The following is a 17,360-nucleotide window of genomic DNA, read 5'->3' on the forward strand; positions in this document are numbered from 1 at the left end:
ATCATCAAATTCTAACAGCTCAGATGATGATGAATATACTGATGTTAACTCAGATTCTATTTACGTTGATTCTGATTATTCAGATTATTCTCCTGCTGTTAAAAAACATAAAAAATGAGCAAAAAATTAAAAGATTTTATTGAGGAGGATATAGAATTTACTGATTGTTTGAGTAATCCCAGATTCAACCCTGATGAATTGCATCATCCTCGCTCAGCAGAATGGTGCCTCACTATTGGTGTTGCAAAATGTATTCATTATCAACTTAGAAAGCCCTTAAAAAAGCAGACTCGCAATAAAATGAGAGCGGAGTGCCATCGCCCTTTGCTCCCCAAAAACGCCTCTATTACTCCTGAGATGGACCCCAAAATCCTAAAATTCATTGGGGCTCCTGGTTACAAAGTCAAAAAAGGTATTGACAGATCTTGGAAGATCTGTCAAGATAAATTACTTGATTCCATAGGTCCCCTAACTAAATTATTTGAACTATCAGAGCAAGGAGTGGCGGAAAATTCCCCTCTTGACCCTTATGTTGTAAGAGAATGGGTCCAAAGACTCTTATGTTTTGTAGGCAATACTAATTCGGCTATGACCCTGGAAAGAAGGTGCAACATCCTGCGAAAAATTGATCCAAAAATTTCCGATTTTGCCTCCAATAATATGTCTCCAGATGATAATGGTCTATTATTTGGAGATTCTTATCTAAAAGAATTAAACCAGTATGTAAATACGTTTTCTAATCTTAACAAAGTAAAAACCTCAGTTAAGAAACTTTTCTATCCCAATCAAAATTTCTCCGACAGGGCCGGGAGAGGCAGAGGCCGCTTTCCCGGCCGTCAGCCATACATATCCAGGTCTCATTATTACCAGTAGAAAAATAATAAAGTCCAGCACAGAGCACATTCCAAAAAGGAAGAGGGTAATCCTTAGAGTGACTGCCACACTCAATAATGATAATCCAAATAGAAATAAGGATGACTCCTCTATAGTTGAAATCCAAATGTATTAGTCATACAGGATCAGACAAAAGACCACAACGTTTCGGGGTCAATACCCCTTAGTCATGCCTTAGTCATGTGATTACCAGTCCCATTTTCCTTCCCAATATCAATTTCAGCTCAACAGGAACCTCCAAGAGCCATCAACTTCATCCTTTTTCCCAGCAGGAGGACGCCCTTGGAACCAAAGGAATTTCAGCGGTAGAGCAAGAGCAAGACAAGCTCCAGGTACAATCATTAATTCTTTCTTAAATTGTTTTTTCCCGAGACAGAATTGGTGGCAGAATTGCTTTGTTTGCCCAAAATTGGATTGATATCACTTCAGATCCTTGGGTCCTTCAAGCAGTGTCAGGGATTTACATAGAATTCATTTACCAGCCTATTCAAAAAAAACTTCCTCAGCCCATTCATTTTTCCAAAAAGACAAAATTCTGGTTCAAAACGAAATTTCTTCCCTTTTTTCAAAAGAAGCAATTCTTCCCGTACTTCAACCTCACAACTTTTATTTAAGCAACCTTTTTCTGGTCAAAAAGAAAAACAATCAGTTCAGACCAGTCATAAATTTAAAATCCCTAAATGCTTATGTTGCTTACCATCATTTCAAGATGGAAGGCATTAATTTACTAAGAGAATGTTTAAGAGAAAACGATTGGCTTGTCCGTTTAGATCTCACAGATGCTTACTAAACTGTGCGGATCGCCAAAGAGCATTGGAAATTTCTAACTTTCCGTTGGGAGGATCAATTTTGGATTTTCACCTGTCTCCCTTTTGGGCTTTCCTCTGCTCCTTGGATTTTCACCAAATTACTCAAACCAGTGATAGCTTGGTTAAGACTTCGGGGTGTTCGCCTAATAATTTATTTAGACGACATCCTTATTATGGACCAGAATTTTCTCTTGCTTCAAAATCATCTATCTTCCACAATCTCCCTATTGGAATCTCTAGGTTTCATTGTGAACAAACAAAAATCAATTCTATCCCCTAAGAAATCCTTAATTTTCTTGGGTTTCCCGGATAGACACAATCCTTTCCACTTTGAGTCTTCCGTCAGACAAAGTGAAGAATATAAAGAAAGAAATTTCAAAAACTTTATCCAAAGATTCGGTTCCTATCAGGACTATTGCCAGAATAGTAGGGTTACTATCATCCTCTATTCAGGCTATATTTCCTGCTCCTCTACATTATCGTGAACTCCAGAGATTGAAGAGCCTTCATTTGAGAAAAGGTTTTTCTTATTCTCACTTGATTCCTATAACTTCAGAAGCCAAAGAAGAACTTTCCTGGTGGCTCTCTCATTTAGAAGCCTGGAATGGGAGAGCCATTTTATGAAAAACTCCAGATTTCATCATCGAATCCGATGCCAGTCTTTCAGGCTGGGGAGCTTGTTGCGATCCTTCCATCACAGGTGGCAAATGGACTCTGGAAGAAAAACGCTTTCATATAAATTGTTTAGAATTATTGGCTGGCTTGTTTGCAGTCAAGAGTTTTGCAAACTCTTCTTCTCCAGTTTCTATTCTCCTGCGTATGGACAATATTTCTGCGGTGCAGTATCTCAATCTTTTGGGAGGCACCAAGTCCAGGGACTATCACCAAATATTTTATCCATCTTTGTTTGGACAGGAATATCTCAGTCAGAGCAGAATACATTCCAGGTCAATCGAATTCGGCTGCGGACTGGGGTTCTCGTCATTTGACGGATTTCAGTGACTGGAAGATGGACAGGAGTCTTTTCCTCTCTATCCAATCTCTCAGAGGTCCTTTTTGTTTCGATCTGTTTGCATCCAGGACCAATTTTCAGATTCTTCCTTACTTCAGCTGGCGCCCAGATCCGGAGACAGCAGCCATAGATGCTTTTCTTCATCCATGGCCGTCCCAGGGAGTTTATGCGTTCCCTCCTTTTTTCAATGATTCCAAGGACAATTTCAATTGTCCGCAGGGATCACCTTTATTTAATGATTGTGACTCCAATTTGGCCGTCACAAGCATGGTATCCCTCCCTTTTGGAGATGACAATCAAGCTTCCAATTCTTCTTCCTTGTCTTCCTCATCTTCTCACAGATCCGGAAGGCAATTATCACGACCTAGTTTGGCAAGGATCTCTTCCTCTAGTAGCATGGATGATCTCAGGGGACCCTGGTCTCTCCGAGGCCTTTCGGATGGAGCAAGATTTCTCATTCAAGAGTCTTGGGCCCCAGGTACTCGTAGATGCTACTTTGCCGCCTGGTCTAAATGGACTAGCTGGTGCTTGCAGAGGAACATGGATCCCTTTTTTTCAGATTTAACTGATATAAATTACTTATCTCAACTCTTCGATTCAGGTTTAGCTTATAGAACTATCAATGTTCATCGCTCTGCAATTTCCGCAAGACATAATTTAATTAATAACATTTCGGTAGGTAAACACCCTTTAGTATGTAGGGTTCTCAAGGCCATTAGATTGAAACGTCCTCCAGTCCCTAAACATGAGTTTTTCTGGGACGTGGATTTGATTTTTTTCTCTTTTCAAATCTTGGCCGGATAATATTTCGTTATCTCTAAAACAAATTTCAGCTAAACTCGCTACTCTTCTTTGTCTAATTTCTTTCAGAAGAGTTTATGATGTTAAGGCTTTAGATTGGTATTCTAAACGTTTTTCTCCTGAAGGTGTTACCTTTTTTTTATTTCCCGTAGAACTAAGACTCTTTCCACATCTATATTCTATCCATATCTTCCTTCTGAGTCTTCCCTTTGTGTGGTTGAATGTTTAAAATCTTATGAGTCTAAAACTTCACCTTTTAGAAATTCCTCTAATAATCAACTTCTGATTTATTTTATTCCTCCTCATTCTCCTGTCTCCTCTACTTCCATAGCGAGATGGGTTAAATGGGTCATGAAAGAAGCTGGTATTGACATTTCTTTTTCTGCCCATTCAGTTAGAGGTTCTGCTGCTTCAAAAGCCTTTTTAAAATCTGCTCCTCTTCAACAAATTTTGAATGCGGCAGATTGGTCTTCAGATTCTACGTTTAAACAATTTTATTTCAGACCCATTCAACATGCCTCGCTTAACTTATTTTCTTAAATTATTTTATCTTTATTCATGTGCTTTAAACTTGCAAAATAGGAGTCTCTGGTCTTGTAATAAAATTCCGATTATCCTAGTATTATGAAGGTATAATCTAGATTTTATTAAAGACACAGAGACGAGTATTTTCCCACCTCAAATATGTATGGTACCCTCCCGTTTAGAGGATTATATATTATTAATATATTTTTTGTTTTGACAGTTTCCATCTGAACGGAACCCTTTCCTTATGTCCGGATTTCTACCATCTGTGCAAAAGGATTCCCATCTCTCAAATATTCTTAGACCAAGTTCATCTTCTGCAATCAATTTCTTCTCAACCAAGTTTTTCTCCAATCAAACCTACAGTTTTTTCTTATATTTTTTGATTTGTTGTTTAGGACTTTTTGGATTCTTCATGGTTCTAAAATTTTTTCCCTTTGTGAGCATCAATCAAGAAAGAGGAGGTTTGGCTGCTTATTGGACAGTTTATGGACACTATTCCTTCTCTGATTGGTCCCTTTTTTCTTGGAGTTATAAGTTAGCTCTCTCTTTAGCTACTTATTGTGGTTCTTTAATTTCTATGCTGTTTTAATAACTTATGTTGATGTTATTCTTATACTTTTAAATGCTGCATTGGAGTAGTAAAGAAAGAGAATGCAAAATACTCGTCTCTGTGTCTTTAATAAAATCTAGATTATACCTTCATAATACTAGGATAATCGGAATTGTCGACAATATATGAGAAGAGTTGGAGAGAGATGGAAGAATGTGAATACTGACTTTTGAAGAAGCCATTTTGTTCTGAAAATTATGTTGTTATTTTTTTTACATTTTTTGTACATATTTCCTGTATTTTCTGTATGTTGCTGATAAGCTACAGTGGATACTGACTTCAGTTGCTATTGAGATTCAGTGAATACTGACTACAACTTCTGATGAACTTCAAGGAATTCTGAGAGGTATTTATTATTGATTTATATAATTTATATTACATAACATTTATACTATGTATCCTTAGATTAAATCCAAGTTTTACTAATTTATATCAACACCTCTGGGTGAAATAGTGTAGTTTTCTTTTGTTTAGCAGTCACTATACCCTGAAAATCTGATGTTATTCCATATTTACATTGAAGAAATAAGACATTGTGCATTTGATGCTACAGCTAATCCAACAGCCCCATGTTTTATCAAAATCATAATAAATATACTTTTTCTTACTCTAAATTCAAATATCTAGCTCATTAGATACACAGATGTAAAGGCTCAGACTGAAGAAGCCATTTTGTTTTGAAAATTGTTTTTTTTTTACATTTTTTTTTTACATATTTCCTGTAGTTTATGTTTGTATCTTAATAAAGAGACCGAAAAATACATCTAATGGTGGCCTAAGACTTTTGCACAGTACTATATGTAAATATAAAACAAAAGCTGCACAATATTATGGGTTTGGTGAGTAGTTTGGCTTGGGTGAATTATGTGGTCACAATGATCTTACAGTCATTGCTATGACATCACAAAGCCACCATATATGTATATAAAGACAACTTTTCACACCTGCTACATTTCTTTACTTGAGTTGCTGATAAGCTACAGTGAATACTGACTTCAGTTGCTATTGAGATTAAGTGAATACTGAGAGGTATTTATAATTGATTTATATAATTTATATTACATAACATTTATACTATGTATCCTTAGATTAAATCAAAGTTTTACTCATTTATATCAACACCTCTGGGTGAAATAGTGTAGTTTACTTTTGTTTAGCAGTCACCCTGAAAATCTGATGTTACTCCATATTTACATTGCAGAAATAAGACATTGTGCATTCAATGCTACAGCCAAACCAACAGCTCCATGTTTTATCAAAATCATAATAAATAGATCTTAAAACATATATGTTTTCTTACTCTAAAATCAAATATCTAGCTCATTAGATACACAAATATCACAATCTTGCTCTTGTGTGCACAAGGAGATAAAGTCTGGTAAATTTCCTTAATACGCATATGTGCAGATGTGTTTTTTTATATCCAGATTATTTTTAATTTTTAATTCAGTTTTGTATAAATTCTATTTATAATATCCTAGACAGAACACAGTTTATGCAAAATAACTGAGAGACATAATCCTTAAAAACCTGTGTATATTCTCTTTTTTTCCACAGACGCAATGGCAAGCAATAACAGATGCTTTGGCGTATGCCGGTGCATGTTAGCTTGCAGTGCCTCAGTTATTACATGTGATTTATTTATTGGAGATTACTATGTCCTTGATACTCTTGGAAAAGGTGGCTTTGGTGTTGTGAAACGGGCTCGGCACATGCGGACTGGCAGAGAGGTGAGTATATGGGAGGTCCTTTTGTCTTCAAATTTGTCTTCAAATTATTATTTAGACAACTTTGACACTATGTAAAATCTCCTTCTCAGAATAAACCATGCACTATATAATAACACATATTTTATACTTCTAGGTTGCTATTAAAATCATCAATAAAGCAAACAGGAATTCTGCTCATCTGCGAAAGGTAAGGAATTTAATGACACTATATGCTGAATTTAAATTTGAATCAAGGGGCACCATCAGTATGACATTTAATTTAGCCAGGTCTCCTATGAACGTCTTATTTTACAGTGGGGATTACTAGTATTTAGAATACTACCGTGCAAAGTAGATCTAGTTGGCATTTTGGGACTATTAAACCCTTAGCACACTGAGTTTTTATAAATAATTAAAGCTTGACAAGTTGTTTCATTTGTATCATTATCATTATTTGATCCATTATTTTCTTAGTAATGTGACTTCTCCTTTTCAGCTGTACCAAGAAGTGACCATCATGCAAATGTTGGACCATCCTAATATCGCTAAGTCAGACCCACGTTTCCTCCTCCCTTCTGTTATGTGCAGCTTGTTACAAACCTCCTCTAATTATGTCCATGGATTTCTCACCAATATCTTCTCTCTCTTTTACAGTAAAATTTTACGAAGTTATCGATTCCAAGGACAAACTTTACATCGTTATGGAGTATGTAAGCGGAGGTACATTCACATTAGCAATTAAACTTTTGACAGTAGTATTAACCAATAATTAAATCTTTTACTTTACTTTTTGTTATTCATTTATTTAATTTATCTGTCTTCTCTCTTCCCTCTTTAAATTGTCTCCACTGATTTTGACTATAATCACAATGGCATTTCATGTTTTACTTTTTTATTACTTGCTCATATCTTTCTTTTTCTTCTCTCTTTTTATGCCCTTATTTTGATGTCTTTAGCTAAACTATTCACATGTTAACCTCATTCCCCTATCATATAGTAATTTTCTCATCCTTAAATCCAATTATTTTATTTTACTTTGTTCTCAACACAGGAAATCTCCAAAATTACCTGATAAATAATGGCCCAATGGAGGAGAAGAAAGCCCGTCACATATTCCGTCAGGTTGGTGATTACTTATTCACTGTATAATGTGCTCAATTGATATACAAATATATTAGGGTGCATTGCTCCACAAAATGGTATTATCAATGCTATGCACAGTTGTTTACTCTGTATAAAGTTGTGTTTAATATTCTATTGTCAATATGGCAATCATTCTAATTGTACTATAGTATGTAAAGAATTTGAAATAAAAGAGATAATCTAATAATGATAAACATAAGACCTGTTTTTACTTCTAATTGTGTATGTAACACACTCCTAATACACAAGCCCTGATCTTAACCCAACTGACTTTGTTTTCAGATGGTGTCGGCATTACATTACTGTCATCAGAAATACGTTGCACACCGAGACGTGAAGGTAAGAGAATAAAGCAGGTTAATAACTAGATATAATTTATAATAGAAGCTGTTTGATGTTACAATCATACAGTAGTCTCACTAATAATATTAAATGTTAACTTTATGTTATATTAGCTCAAATGTATTGTACAAATACTTGTAATACAGAGGTTTATCATAATCCTTTAGAAAAACATAAATGATTTATCTACAAAGATCTCCTTAGATTTGAATGGTGTTTTTCTTTTGATAATCATTAGATACGTTTTTTCTAAAGAATTGTAATGAATCCTACAATTTGAAAATCACAGCTGTGTATATTAAGCTTTACTACAATGTATCTTTAAATCTCAAATTATAAATCATTTAGGAAATATAAATAAGAAGCTTTAACTTAATTTGAGATGATGTATCTCTTAGTCCTATAGTTAAAAAATAAAAATTATATTATTTCTCATAAATAACAGCACATTTTCTTGTTTTCAGTCAATGAGCGTATTGATCGATTCAGAGGGTAACATCAAGATCGCTGATTTTGGTATCAGCAGCATTTACAACCCAGGGATCAAGATGGCCAGATATTCTGGTACTCCAACTCACTTCCCTCCAGAATACTATCTACGTCTGAAGTATTATGGGCCAGAGGTGGATGTGTGGTGCCTAGGAGTGGTTCTATATCAAATGGTCACTGGCACCCTGCCATTTAATAAGTTATACCAGGAGGTAAGTGACTTATAATGGTCTTCTCACAGATCCGGAAGGCAATTATCACGACCTAGTTTGGCAAGGATCTCTTCCTCTAGTAGCATGGATGATCTCAGGGGACCCTGGTCTCTCCGAGGCCTTTCGGATGGAGCAAGATTTCTCATTCAAGAGTCTTGGGCCCCAGGTACTCGTAGATGCTACTTTGCCGTCTGGTCTAAATGGACTAGCTGGTGCTTGCAGAGGAACCTGGATCCCTTTTCTTCAGATTTAACTGATATAAATTACTTATCTCAACTCTTCGATTCAGGTTTAGCTTATAGAACTATCAATGTTCATCGCTCTGCAATTTCCGCAAGACATAATTTAATTAATAACATTTCGGTAGGTAAACACCCTTTAGTATGTAGGGTTCTCAAGGCCATTAGATTGAAACGTCCTCCAGTCCCTAAACATGAGTTTTTCTGGGACGTGGATTTGATTTTTTTCTCTTTTCAAATCTTGGCCGGATAATATTTCGTTATCTCTAAAACAAATTTCAGCTAAACTCGCTACTCTTCTTTGTCTAATTTCTTTCAGAAGAGTTTCTGATGTTAAGGCTTTAGATTGGTATTCTAAACGTTTTTCTCCTGAAGGTGTTACCTTTTTTTTATTTCCCGTAGAACTAAGACTCTTTCCACATCTATATTCTATCCATATCTTCCTTCTGAGTCTTCCCTTTGTGTGGTTGAATGTTTAAAATCTTATGAGTCTAAAACTTCACCTTTTAGAAATTCCTCTAATAATCAACTTCTGATTTATTTTATTCCTCCTCATTCTCCTGTCTCCTCTACTTCCATAGCGAGATGGGTTAAATGGGTCATGAAAGAAGCTGGTATTGACATTTCTTTTTCTGCCCATTCAGTTAGAGGTTCTGCTGCTTCAAAAGCCTTTTTAAAATCTGCTCCTCTTCAACAAATTTTGAATGCGGCAGATTGGTCTTCAGATTCTACGTTTAAACAATTTTATTTCAGACCCATTCAACATGCCTTGCTTAACTTATTTTCTTAAATTATTTTATCTTTATTCATGTGCTTTAAACTTGCAAAATAGGAGTCTCTGGTCTTGTAATAAAATTCCGATTATCCTGGTATTATGAAGGTATAATCTAGATTTTATTAAAGACACAGAGACGAGTATTTTCCCACCTCAAATATGTATGGTACCCTCCCGTTTAGAGGATTATATATTATTAATATATTTTTTGTTTTGACAGTTTCCATCTGAACGGAACCCTTTCCTTATGTCCGGATTTCTACCATCTGTGCAAAAGGATTCCCATCTCTCAAATATTCTTAGACCAAGTTCATCTTCTGCAATCAATTTCTTCTCAACCAAGTTTTTCTCCAATCAAACCTACAGTTTTTTCTTATATTTTTTGATTTGTTGTTTAGGACTTTTTGGATTCTTCATGGTTCTAAAATTTTTTCCCTTTGTGAGCATCAATCAAGAAAGAGGAGGTTTGGCTGCTTATTGGACAGTTTATGGACACTATTCCTTCTCTGATTGGTCCCTTTTTTCTTGGAGTTATAAGTTAGCTCTCTCTTTAGCTACTTATTGTGGTTCTTTAATTTCTATGCTGTTTTAATAACTTATGTTGATGTTATTCTTATACTTTTAAATGCTGCATTGGAGTAGTAAAGAAAGAGAATGCAAAATACTCCTCTCTGTGTCTTTAATAAAATCTAGATTATACCTTCATAATACTAGGATAATCGGAATTGTCGACAATATATGAGAAGAGTTGGAGAGAGATGGAAGAATGTGAATACTGGCTTTTGAAGAAGCCATTTTGTTCTGAAAATTATGTTGTTATTTTTTTACATTTTTTGTACATATTTCCTGTATTTTCTGTATGTTGCTGATAAGCTACAGTGGATACTGACTTCAGTTGCTATTGAGATTCAGTGAATACTGACTACAACTTCTGATGAACTTCAAGGAATTCTGAGAGGTATTTATTATTGATTTATATAATTTATATTACATAACATTTATACTATGTATCCTTAGATTAAATCCAAGTTTTACTAATTTATATCAACACCTCTGGGTGAAATAGTGTAGTTTTCTTTTGTTTAGCAGTCACTATACCCTGAAAATCTGATGTTATTCCATATTTACATTGAAGAAATAAGACATTGTGCATTTGATGCTACAGCTAATCCAACAGCCCCATGTTTTATCAAAATCATAATAAATATACTTTTTCTTACTCTAAATTCAAATATCTAGCTCATTAGATACACAGATGTAAAGGCTCAGACTGAAGAAGCCATTTTGTTTTGAAAATAGTTTTTTTTTTACATTTTTTTTTACATATTTCCTGTAGTTTATGTTTGTATCTTAATAAAGAGACCGAAAAATACATCTAATGGTGGCCTAAGACTTTTGCACAGTACTATATGTAAATATAAAACAAAAGCTGCACAATATTATGGGTTTGGTGAGTAGTTTGGCTTGGGTGAATTATGTGGTCACAATGATCTTACAGTCATTGCTATGACATCACAAAGCCACCATATATGTATATAAAGACAACTTTTCACACCTGCTACATTTCTTTACTTGAGTTGCTGATAAGCTACAGTGAATACTGACTTCAGTTGCTATTGAGATTAAGTGAATACTGAGAGGTATTTATAATTGATTTATATAATTTATATTACATAACATTTATACTATGTATCCTTAGATTAAATCAAAGTTTTACTCATTTATATTAACACCTCTGGGTGAAATAGTGTAGTTTACTTTTGTTTAGCAGTCACCCTGAAAATCTGATGTTACTCCATATTTACATTGCAGAAATAAGACATTGTGCATTCAATGCTACAGCCAAACCAACAGCTCCATGTTTTATCAAAATCATAATAAATAGATCTTAAAACATATACGTTTTCTTACTCTAAAATCAAATATCTAGCTCATTAGATACACAAATATCACAATCTTGCTCTTGTGTGCACAAGGAGATAAAGTCTGGTAAATTTCCTTAATACGCATATGTGCAGATGTGTTTTTTTATATCCAGATTATTTTTAATTTTTTTTTTTTTTTTTTTATTTAAATCTTTATTAAGTCATTGAAAAAGACATCAGGTTAACATTTCTTGATAAATATAATGCACAACATGAATTGAAACTTATACGAAATAAAGGAGTTATCGAGGCCATGTTATAGATTCTACAAACCAAGAATGTCTAGTCCATTCTGGATTATAAAGGTATGAGAATTCAAATTGTATGAATACAGTAATTAAAACTTGTCTAAATTTTTCTCACATAGCGTAAACAGATTTTATAGTTTTTAGATATTTGACAACACCAGTTTGTCAAACTTCATACAAATCTAAAGAAGAAAGAAGAAAAGAAGATGTTAATTTCGATAGAAAGAAAGGAGAAGAGACAGGTGAATTAGGGGGGGAATAGGGAGGAAATTGGGGAAGGGGAGAGAAAAAAAAAAAAAAAAAAAAAAAAAAAAAAAAATATCCAATAAATTAAAAGATTATATTTTCCTTTGCCACGTTGCCAGCATTAGTTCATGTGTTTCCAATTGGTGCGTTTTTAGGTAATGGTATCTCTCCAGCAAGAGAACTTCGGAGACAGCGGTTCTCCAAGCCTCTACAGTGGGGACTGTCTGGGACTTCCAATACTTTGGGATGAGTTTTTTTGCTGCCGAGAGCATGATTAAAAGAAGTGGGCGTTTGCCCACTCCTTCTGTCTTGGGAAGGTCAAGGAACAAAATAGTTTTTGGGTCAAGAGGGATTGTGATTCCAAGAATCTCCGACATTTCTGTCAGGGTGTCTGCCCAGTATTTGAGTAGCCGAGGGCATGACCACCAGATGTGAAGGATAGAGCCCACCTCCCCACAGCCCCTCCAGCATGTGTCCCTAAGGCCAGGGAATATCTTGTGGAGTCTTACTGGGGTAAAGTACCACCTACACAGAAGTTTTAGGTGAGTTTCTTGAATTGTTGCCGAGACTGAGGATTTTTTAATTATTTTAAAAGCTCTATGCCAGGTGTCAGCATCTATGTTACTATCTAGGTCTCTGTTCCAAGAGTATGTGTATGAGGGGAGGTTTGCTGCCTCCGCGCTGGTAATTATCTTATATAGTTTAGAAATTAAGTGTGTTGGGGTTGTTATGGAGATACACAGCGTCTCAAAGGGTGTGAGTCCCCTGCCGAGCTTCTCTTTGCATCTATGATGGGAGACGTAGTGAATCAATTGATGATAATGCAGCCATGAAGAGAATATCCCTCCATGGGACTCTGCCATTTCGGCATGAGTCTTGATTTTACCGCTCTCTGAGAGAAAGTGAACCGATCCCACTCTAAGACTGTATGGTTGTAGTTTGGTGAAGCCTAGTCGATAGTATGGAAGTTCAGTATGTTCCAGGATCGGTGTTAAAGGGCCATCTCTCGAGGAGACGTGTGTGCTTGTAGATAAAAGTTTATCCCAGTCCGATAACACCCCTGCTGTGATGTTATAATTTTCGATTAATTTAGGTCTTTGTTGGTGAGGTGTCCAGGCTAGTGTTGCTACATTGTTAATTTTGAGAATTTGTCTGTCTATATGTATCCATGCTTTATCTTGCAAATTGTGCCCCCACTCTATTATGTGTTGAAGAGATACTGCAGTTTTATATGCTTGCAAACAGGGAACACCTAGGCCCCCATTGTCCCTCGAGAGATACATGGTCCTCCTAGGGATTCTAGGCCTAGCCCCATCCCAGATAAACTGTTCAAAGGCTTTTTGTAATAAATTTATGTAACCTGTCGGGAGTTGTATTGGAAGAGTTTGGAATAGATATAAAAGGCGGGGAAGAATATTCATTTTTAAAACTCCTACTCTCCCTAACCATGAGAGCTTTTTATTTTTCCAAACTGAGAGGTCTCTAATTATTTCGTTCTTTATTGTGCCATAGTTTAGTTTGAATAGGTCTTGATTGGAGGTGGTGAGATTAATCCCTAAGTATTTCAACTTATGTTGGGCCACGGGAATGTTGTAATAATTGCTTAAGTGTTGTACCTGAGTTGGGTTATAGTTAATGTTAAGAATTTCTGATTTAGTCACATTGAGGTGAAAATTGGAAATCTTGCTATAATTTTTTATCTCGGTGAGTAGTGCAGGGATGGATGTTTCCGCGTTAGTTAGTGTAAATAGTGCATCGTCAGCATATAGTGCTTGTTTATGTTCCCTCTCGCCTACCACCAATCCCGTGATCCCCTTATTTTCTCTGACTTTTTGGGCTAGTATTTCAATGGATATGGCAAAGAGAAGGGGGGATAAGGGGCAGCCTTGCCTTGTGCCGTTTTTTATATCAAAGGACTCAGAGAGAGTGCCGTTTATTCTAATTTTTGCGTTTGGGGAGGAATATAAAGCCATAGCCGAATTTAGGAAGGGTTCAGGAATTCCCATCATAGTCATTGATTTGCTCAGGAAAGGCCAGCACACTCTATCAAAGGCCTTTTCTGCGTCAGTTGCAAAAAGGACCATTGGAGTCCGCGACGTTTTAGCATAGTTAATTAAATTCAGTATCTTAATGGTATTGTCGCGGGCCTCTCGGCCGGGAATAAAGCCAGATTGGTCTGGAGAGATCAATTTTGGTAAATATTTATTCAATCTATTTGCAAGAACCTTAGCAAGAAGTTTCATGTCCGAATTTATAAGTGAAATGGGTCTAAAATTCTCTGGGCAGTTGGCAGGTTTCCCTGGTTTAGGAATAACTGTTATATGCGCTTCGAGCAGTGATTTAGAGAGTGTGGGTCTGTCTCTTAGGGAATTAAAAAGTTTAAGCATATGGGGAGATAATGTTTTACTAAGCAATTTGTAGTATTTAGGGGTATAGCCATCTGGGCCCGGACTTTTACCTGTCGGCATATCTTTTATTGCTCTTTGTAATTCGTCAGCTGAAAAAGGAGAAGCTAGATCCAGTTTTTCCTCCTCAGACAGAGAGGGGAGGGAAATATCTGTAAGATAGTCTTTCGCTTGTTCCTCAAAAGATTCCAGTTCTGACTCTGCGAGCGGGACAGCTAAAGTGTCTGTTAAATTATACAACGATTTATAATAATCCCTAAAGGTTGATGCAATGAGTTTACTACTAGTGACTAGGGTGCCATTTTTTGATTTGATGGAGTGTATGTAAGAGGATAATTGTTTCCTGCGGAGGGTTCTTGCTAGAATTTTTCCCGGTTTATTTCCCCCTTCATAATAATACTGTTTTAGATGAAGAGCAGTACGTTGATATGTTTTGTTTAAGAGTTCTTTAAGTTCTGATCTAGCTAAGATTAGATCCTGGAGTACCGAATTAACAGAAGGGTTTTGTTTGTGTGCTTTTTCTAGGGTATGAATTCTTTCTAAGAGGGACGAATGATAAACCCTGGACTCCCTAGCTATTTTCGAGCTTTGTTTGATAAAGAGACCCCGAATAACAGATTTATGAGCCTCCCATTCAATTGTAGGAGACGTGGCTGTGTTTTCGTTTAGCGAGAAATATTCTATTAGAGATCTCTCTATGTCTTTTAAAAATATAGGGTTGTCCAGTAATGTGTCATCTAATTTCCATGTTCTGTTGGTAATTGGTAAATCTGGCCAGAGAATGGAGCAAGAGATAGGGGCATGGTCAGACCAGGTAATGTTTCCAATGCTGCACTGTGCGGCAAGGGAGAGGCCGTGAGAGTCTATCATAATATGGTCAATTCTTGTATAGCATTTATGCGGAGGAGAATAAAAAGTGTAGTCTTTTTCGGTTGTGTGTAGGGATCTCCACAAATCATGAAGGTCTAGGTTAGTTAATGAGTTTTTAACTGTTTTTAGGGTAGATTTTGGAACCGTAGATACTCCTCGTGAGGAGTCTAAGCTTGGGTCAAAGATGATGTTGAAATCACCCGCCAGGAAGATCACTCCCTTAGCTTGGTCTAGCAGCAGATTCGTGATTTTTTTAAAAAATTTGGTTTGGGCTTGATTGGGGGCGTATATATTTAGAATAGTAAATTGTTGGCCATAGAGAGAGCCTGTTAGTAGAATGTACCTCCCCTCTGTATCTTTAACCATATGGTTTACATGTACGGGAAGGGACTTGTGTATGAGTATTCCCACTCCTCCTTTTTTGTTTGGGCCAGAAGCAAAATGCTTTATGGGGAAGTGGGGTAGATTCCAGCGCGGTTCTCTACCTTTTTGAAAATGGGTCTCTTGTAATAAAATAATTTGGCTTTTAAGTTTATTCAGTTCCCTAATAGCAATAGACCGCTTGCCTGGGTTATTCAACCCCTTGGCGTTGATGGACGTGATTTGGAAAGAATGCTCTCCAAATCTACTATGGTGAGCTGGCATGGTGAAGGAGAAGAAGAAAAAAAAAAAAAAAAAAAAAAAAAAAAAAAAAAAAAGGGGGGGAGAAGGGAAGAGAAGAAGGTAGTAAGGGAGAAGAGTAGCTAGAGAGAGCGAGGGAAAGGAATCAAGGAGTAGAGAAAGAAGAGAAAAATTAGAAAAACTTTGAAGGCTTTAGACAGGGGAAGTATCTCCATCTCTGACTAAGTGGGATGTATATCTGAAAATAGAAATATAAGCTGGCAAAAGGGTTGGTAGAGGAGGGAGGGGGGAAGAGTTGTAATGGGGGGGTAAGGGGTTCAGGTGGGAAGATATAGTGGGACGTAATGGGAGGGGTGATACTGGGAAGGGGTGAGGAAGGGTCCTATAGTTCTGGGAGCTGAAATGACCTCCTGATACAAGCCGTAATCTAGAGTTATTAAAAGAGAAATAAATACAAAAAAGAAACAAAAATATGTGAGGTCGTACAGGAGTTTCAAGATTCATTCAAACAAGGACACAGTTACAAACCTTAGAATATGTATATCAGTGAATGAACTAATAATAGATATTAAATCTCTATAGCATTGAAAAACATTTTACCCAGTCTCACATATTTGAAAATCTTAAGGTTATAAATGTTTTTTTTTTTTTTTTTTGAGAACTCTCGTATATGATTTCAATTAACCTTAAACAACAGTGTGATTAGGCTCTATAAACATACTAGGTCATTTGAAAATATCAAATATGTAAAAATAAAGTAGAGAAACTCAGAATGATCACACATTCGTGCTATATACTTTCTCCAAAAAGGCTAAGTTCCTGTCGTCTGGGAACAGAGACAGTATAAAAGATGACAGTTCAAGTGATCTTTGGTGTGCCTTGTCAATGAAAGTCTGTGTATATTTTTACGGAGCAAACATTTTCTTACAGCACTCACCGTCTGTTTCTCAGGAGCCACTGATGACAAAACCTTACTTGGCTTTTGAGATTTAAGGTGTTAAAATCCAGTGGTCTGTAAGGAAAGTAGGTGACATCTTTCAGCGTTGAGTAAGACTAGAGCTTGCTGTATTTCCTGCTATCTGGTGTGACACAAGGGGTCTATGGCCTTCTTCATCGTCCGGGTTCGTGGGTAGTGACAGTTCCCTGTAAAAGACATTTGGATCCGAACCAGGCCTGAAGATGGCGGTTTTATTGTTGGATGTGGAGATTAGGGAGACAGGGAATCCCCATCTGTAGGGGACACCGTGTTTCTTCAAGGTAGAGGTGACATGAGAAAGTTCTCTTCTCTTCTGAAGTGTAGTAGAAGAGAGGTCTGTGAATAGTTGGATTTCTTCTCCGGCATGAAAAATTGGGTGTTTTTCTCTCGCTTTTCTGAGCAGATCTTCCTTATCCTTGTATTTTAAAAATTTGACAATTATGTCCCTCGGCGGGGCTTTAGGGGGAGGTTTAGGACGTAGAGCTCTGTGGGCACGCTCTATATGA

The 17,360-nt window shown here is 36.3% G+C and overlaps 1 protein-coding gene across 1 annotated transcript; it reads left to right on the top strand.

Moving 5' to 3' along the window:
* The first annotated feature begins 588 nt into the window (after nucleotides 1-588).
* On the top strand, nucleotides 589-9,988 carry LOC128640717 (MAP/microtubule affinity-regulating kinase 4-like). The gene is made up of 10 exons (XM_053693145.1): nucleotides 589-719; nucleotides 3,057-3,193; nucleotides 6,212-6,384; nucleotides 6,518-6,571; nucleotides 6,860-6,923; nucleotides 7,018-7,083; nucleotides 7,415-7,485; nucleotides 7,789-7,845; nucleotides 8,313-8,549; nucleotides 9,962-9,988. The coding sequence occupies exons 1-10, from the start codon at nucleotides 589-591 to the stop codon at nucleotides 9,986-9,988; spliced, it is 1,017 nt and encodes a 338-aa protein (XP_053549120.1).
* The last annotated feature ends 7,372 nt before the right edge of the window (nucleotides 9,989-17,360 follow it).

Source organism: Bombina bombina, chromosome 10 (assembly GCF_027579735.1).
Source record: "Bombina bombina isolate aBomBom1 chromosome 10, aBomBom1.pri, whole genome shotgun sequence".
Classification (NCBI taxonomy): Eukaryota; Metazoa; Chordata; class Amphibia; order Anura; family Bombinatoridae; genus Bombina; species Bombina bombina.

What these genes read in the sequence shown, in the direction of transcription:
- LOC128640717 (XM_053693145.1), top strand. Translation starts at nt 589, where the DNA reads ATGACCCTGGAAAGAAGGTGCAACATCCTGCGAAAAATTGATCCAAAA. An exon ending in TATGGAGTATGTAAGCGGAG is followed by an intron (nt 7,084 to 7,414) that starts GTACATTCACAT and finishes TTCTCAACACAG; the next exon opens with GAAATCTCCAAAATTACCTG. An exon ending in CCCGTCACATATTCCGTCAG is followed by an intron (nt 7,486 to 7,788) that starts GTTGGTGATTAC and finishes CTTTGTTTTCAG; the next exon opens with ATGGTGTCGGCATTACATTA.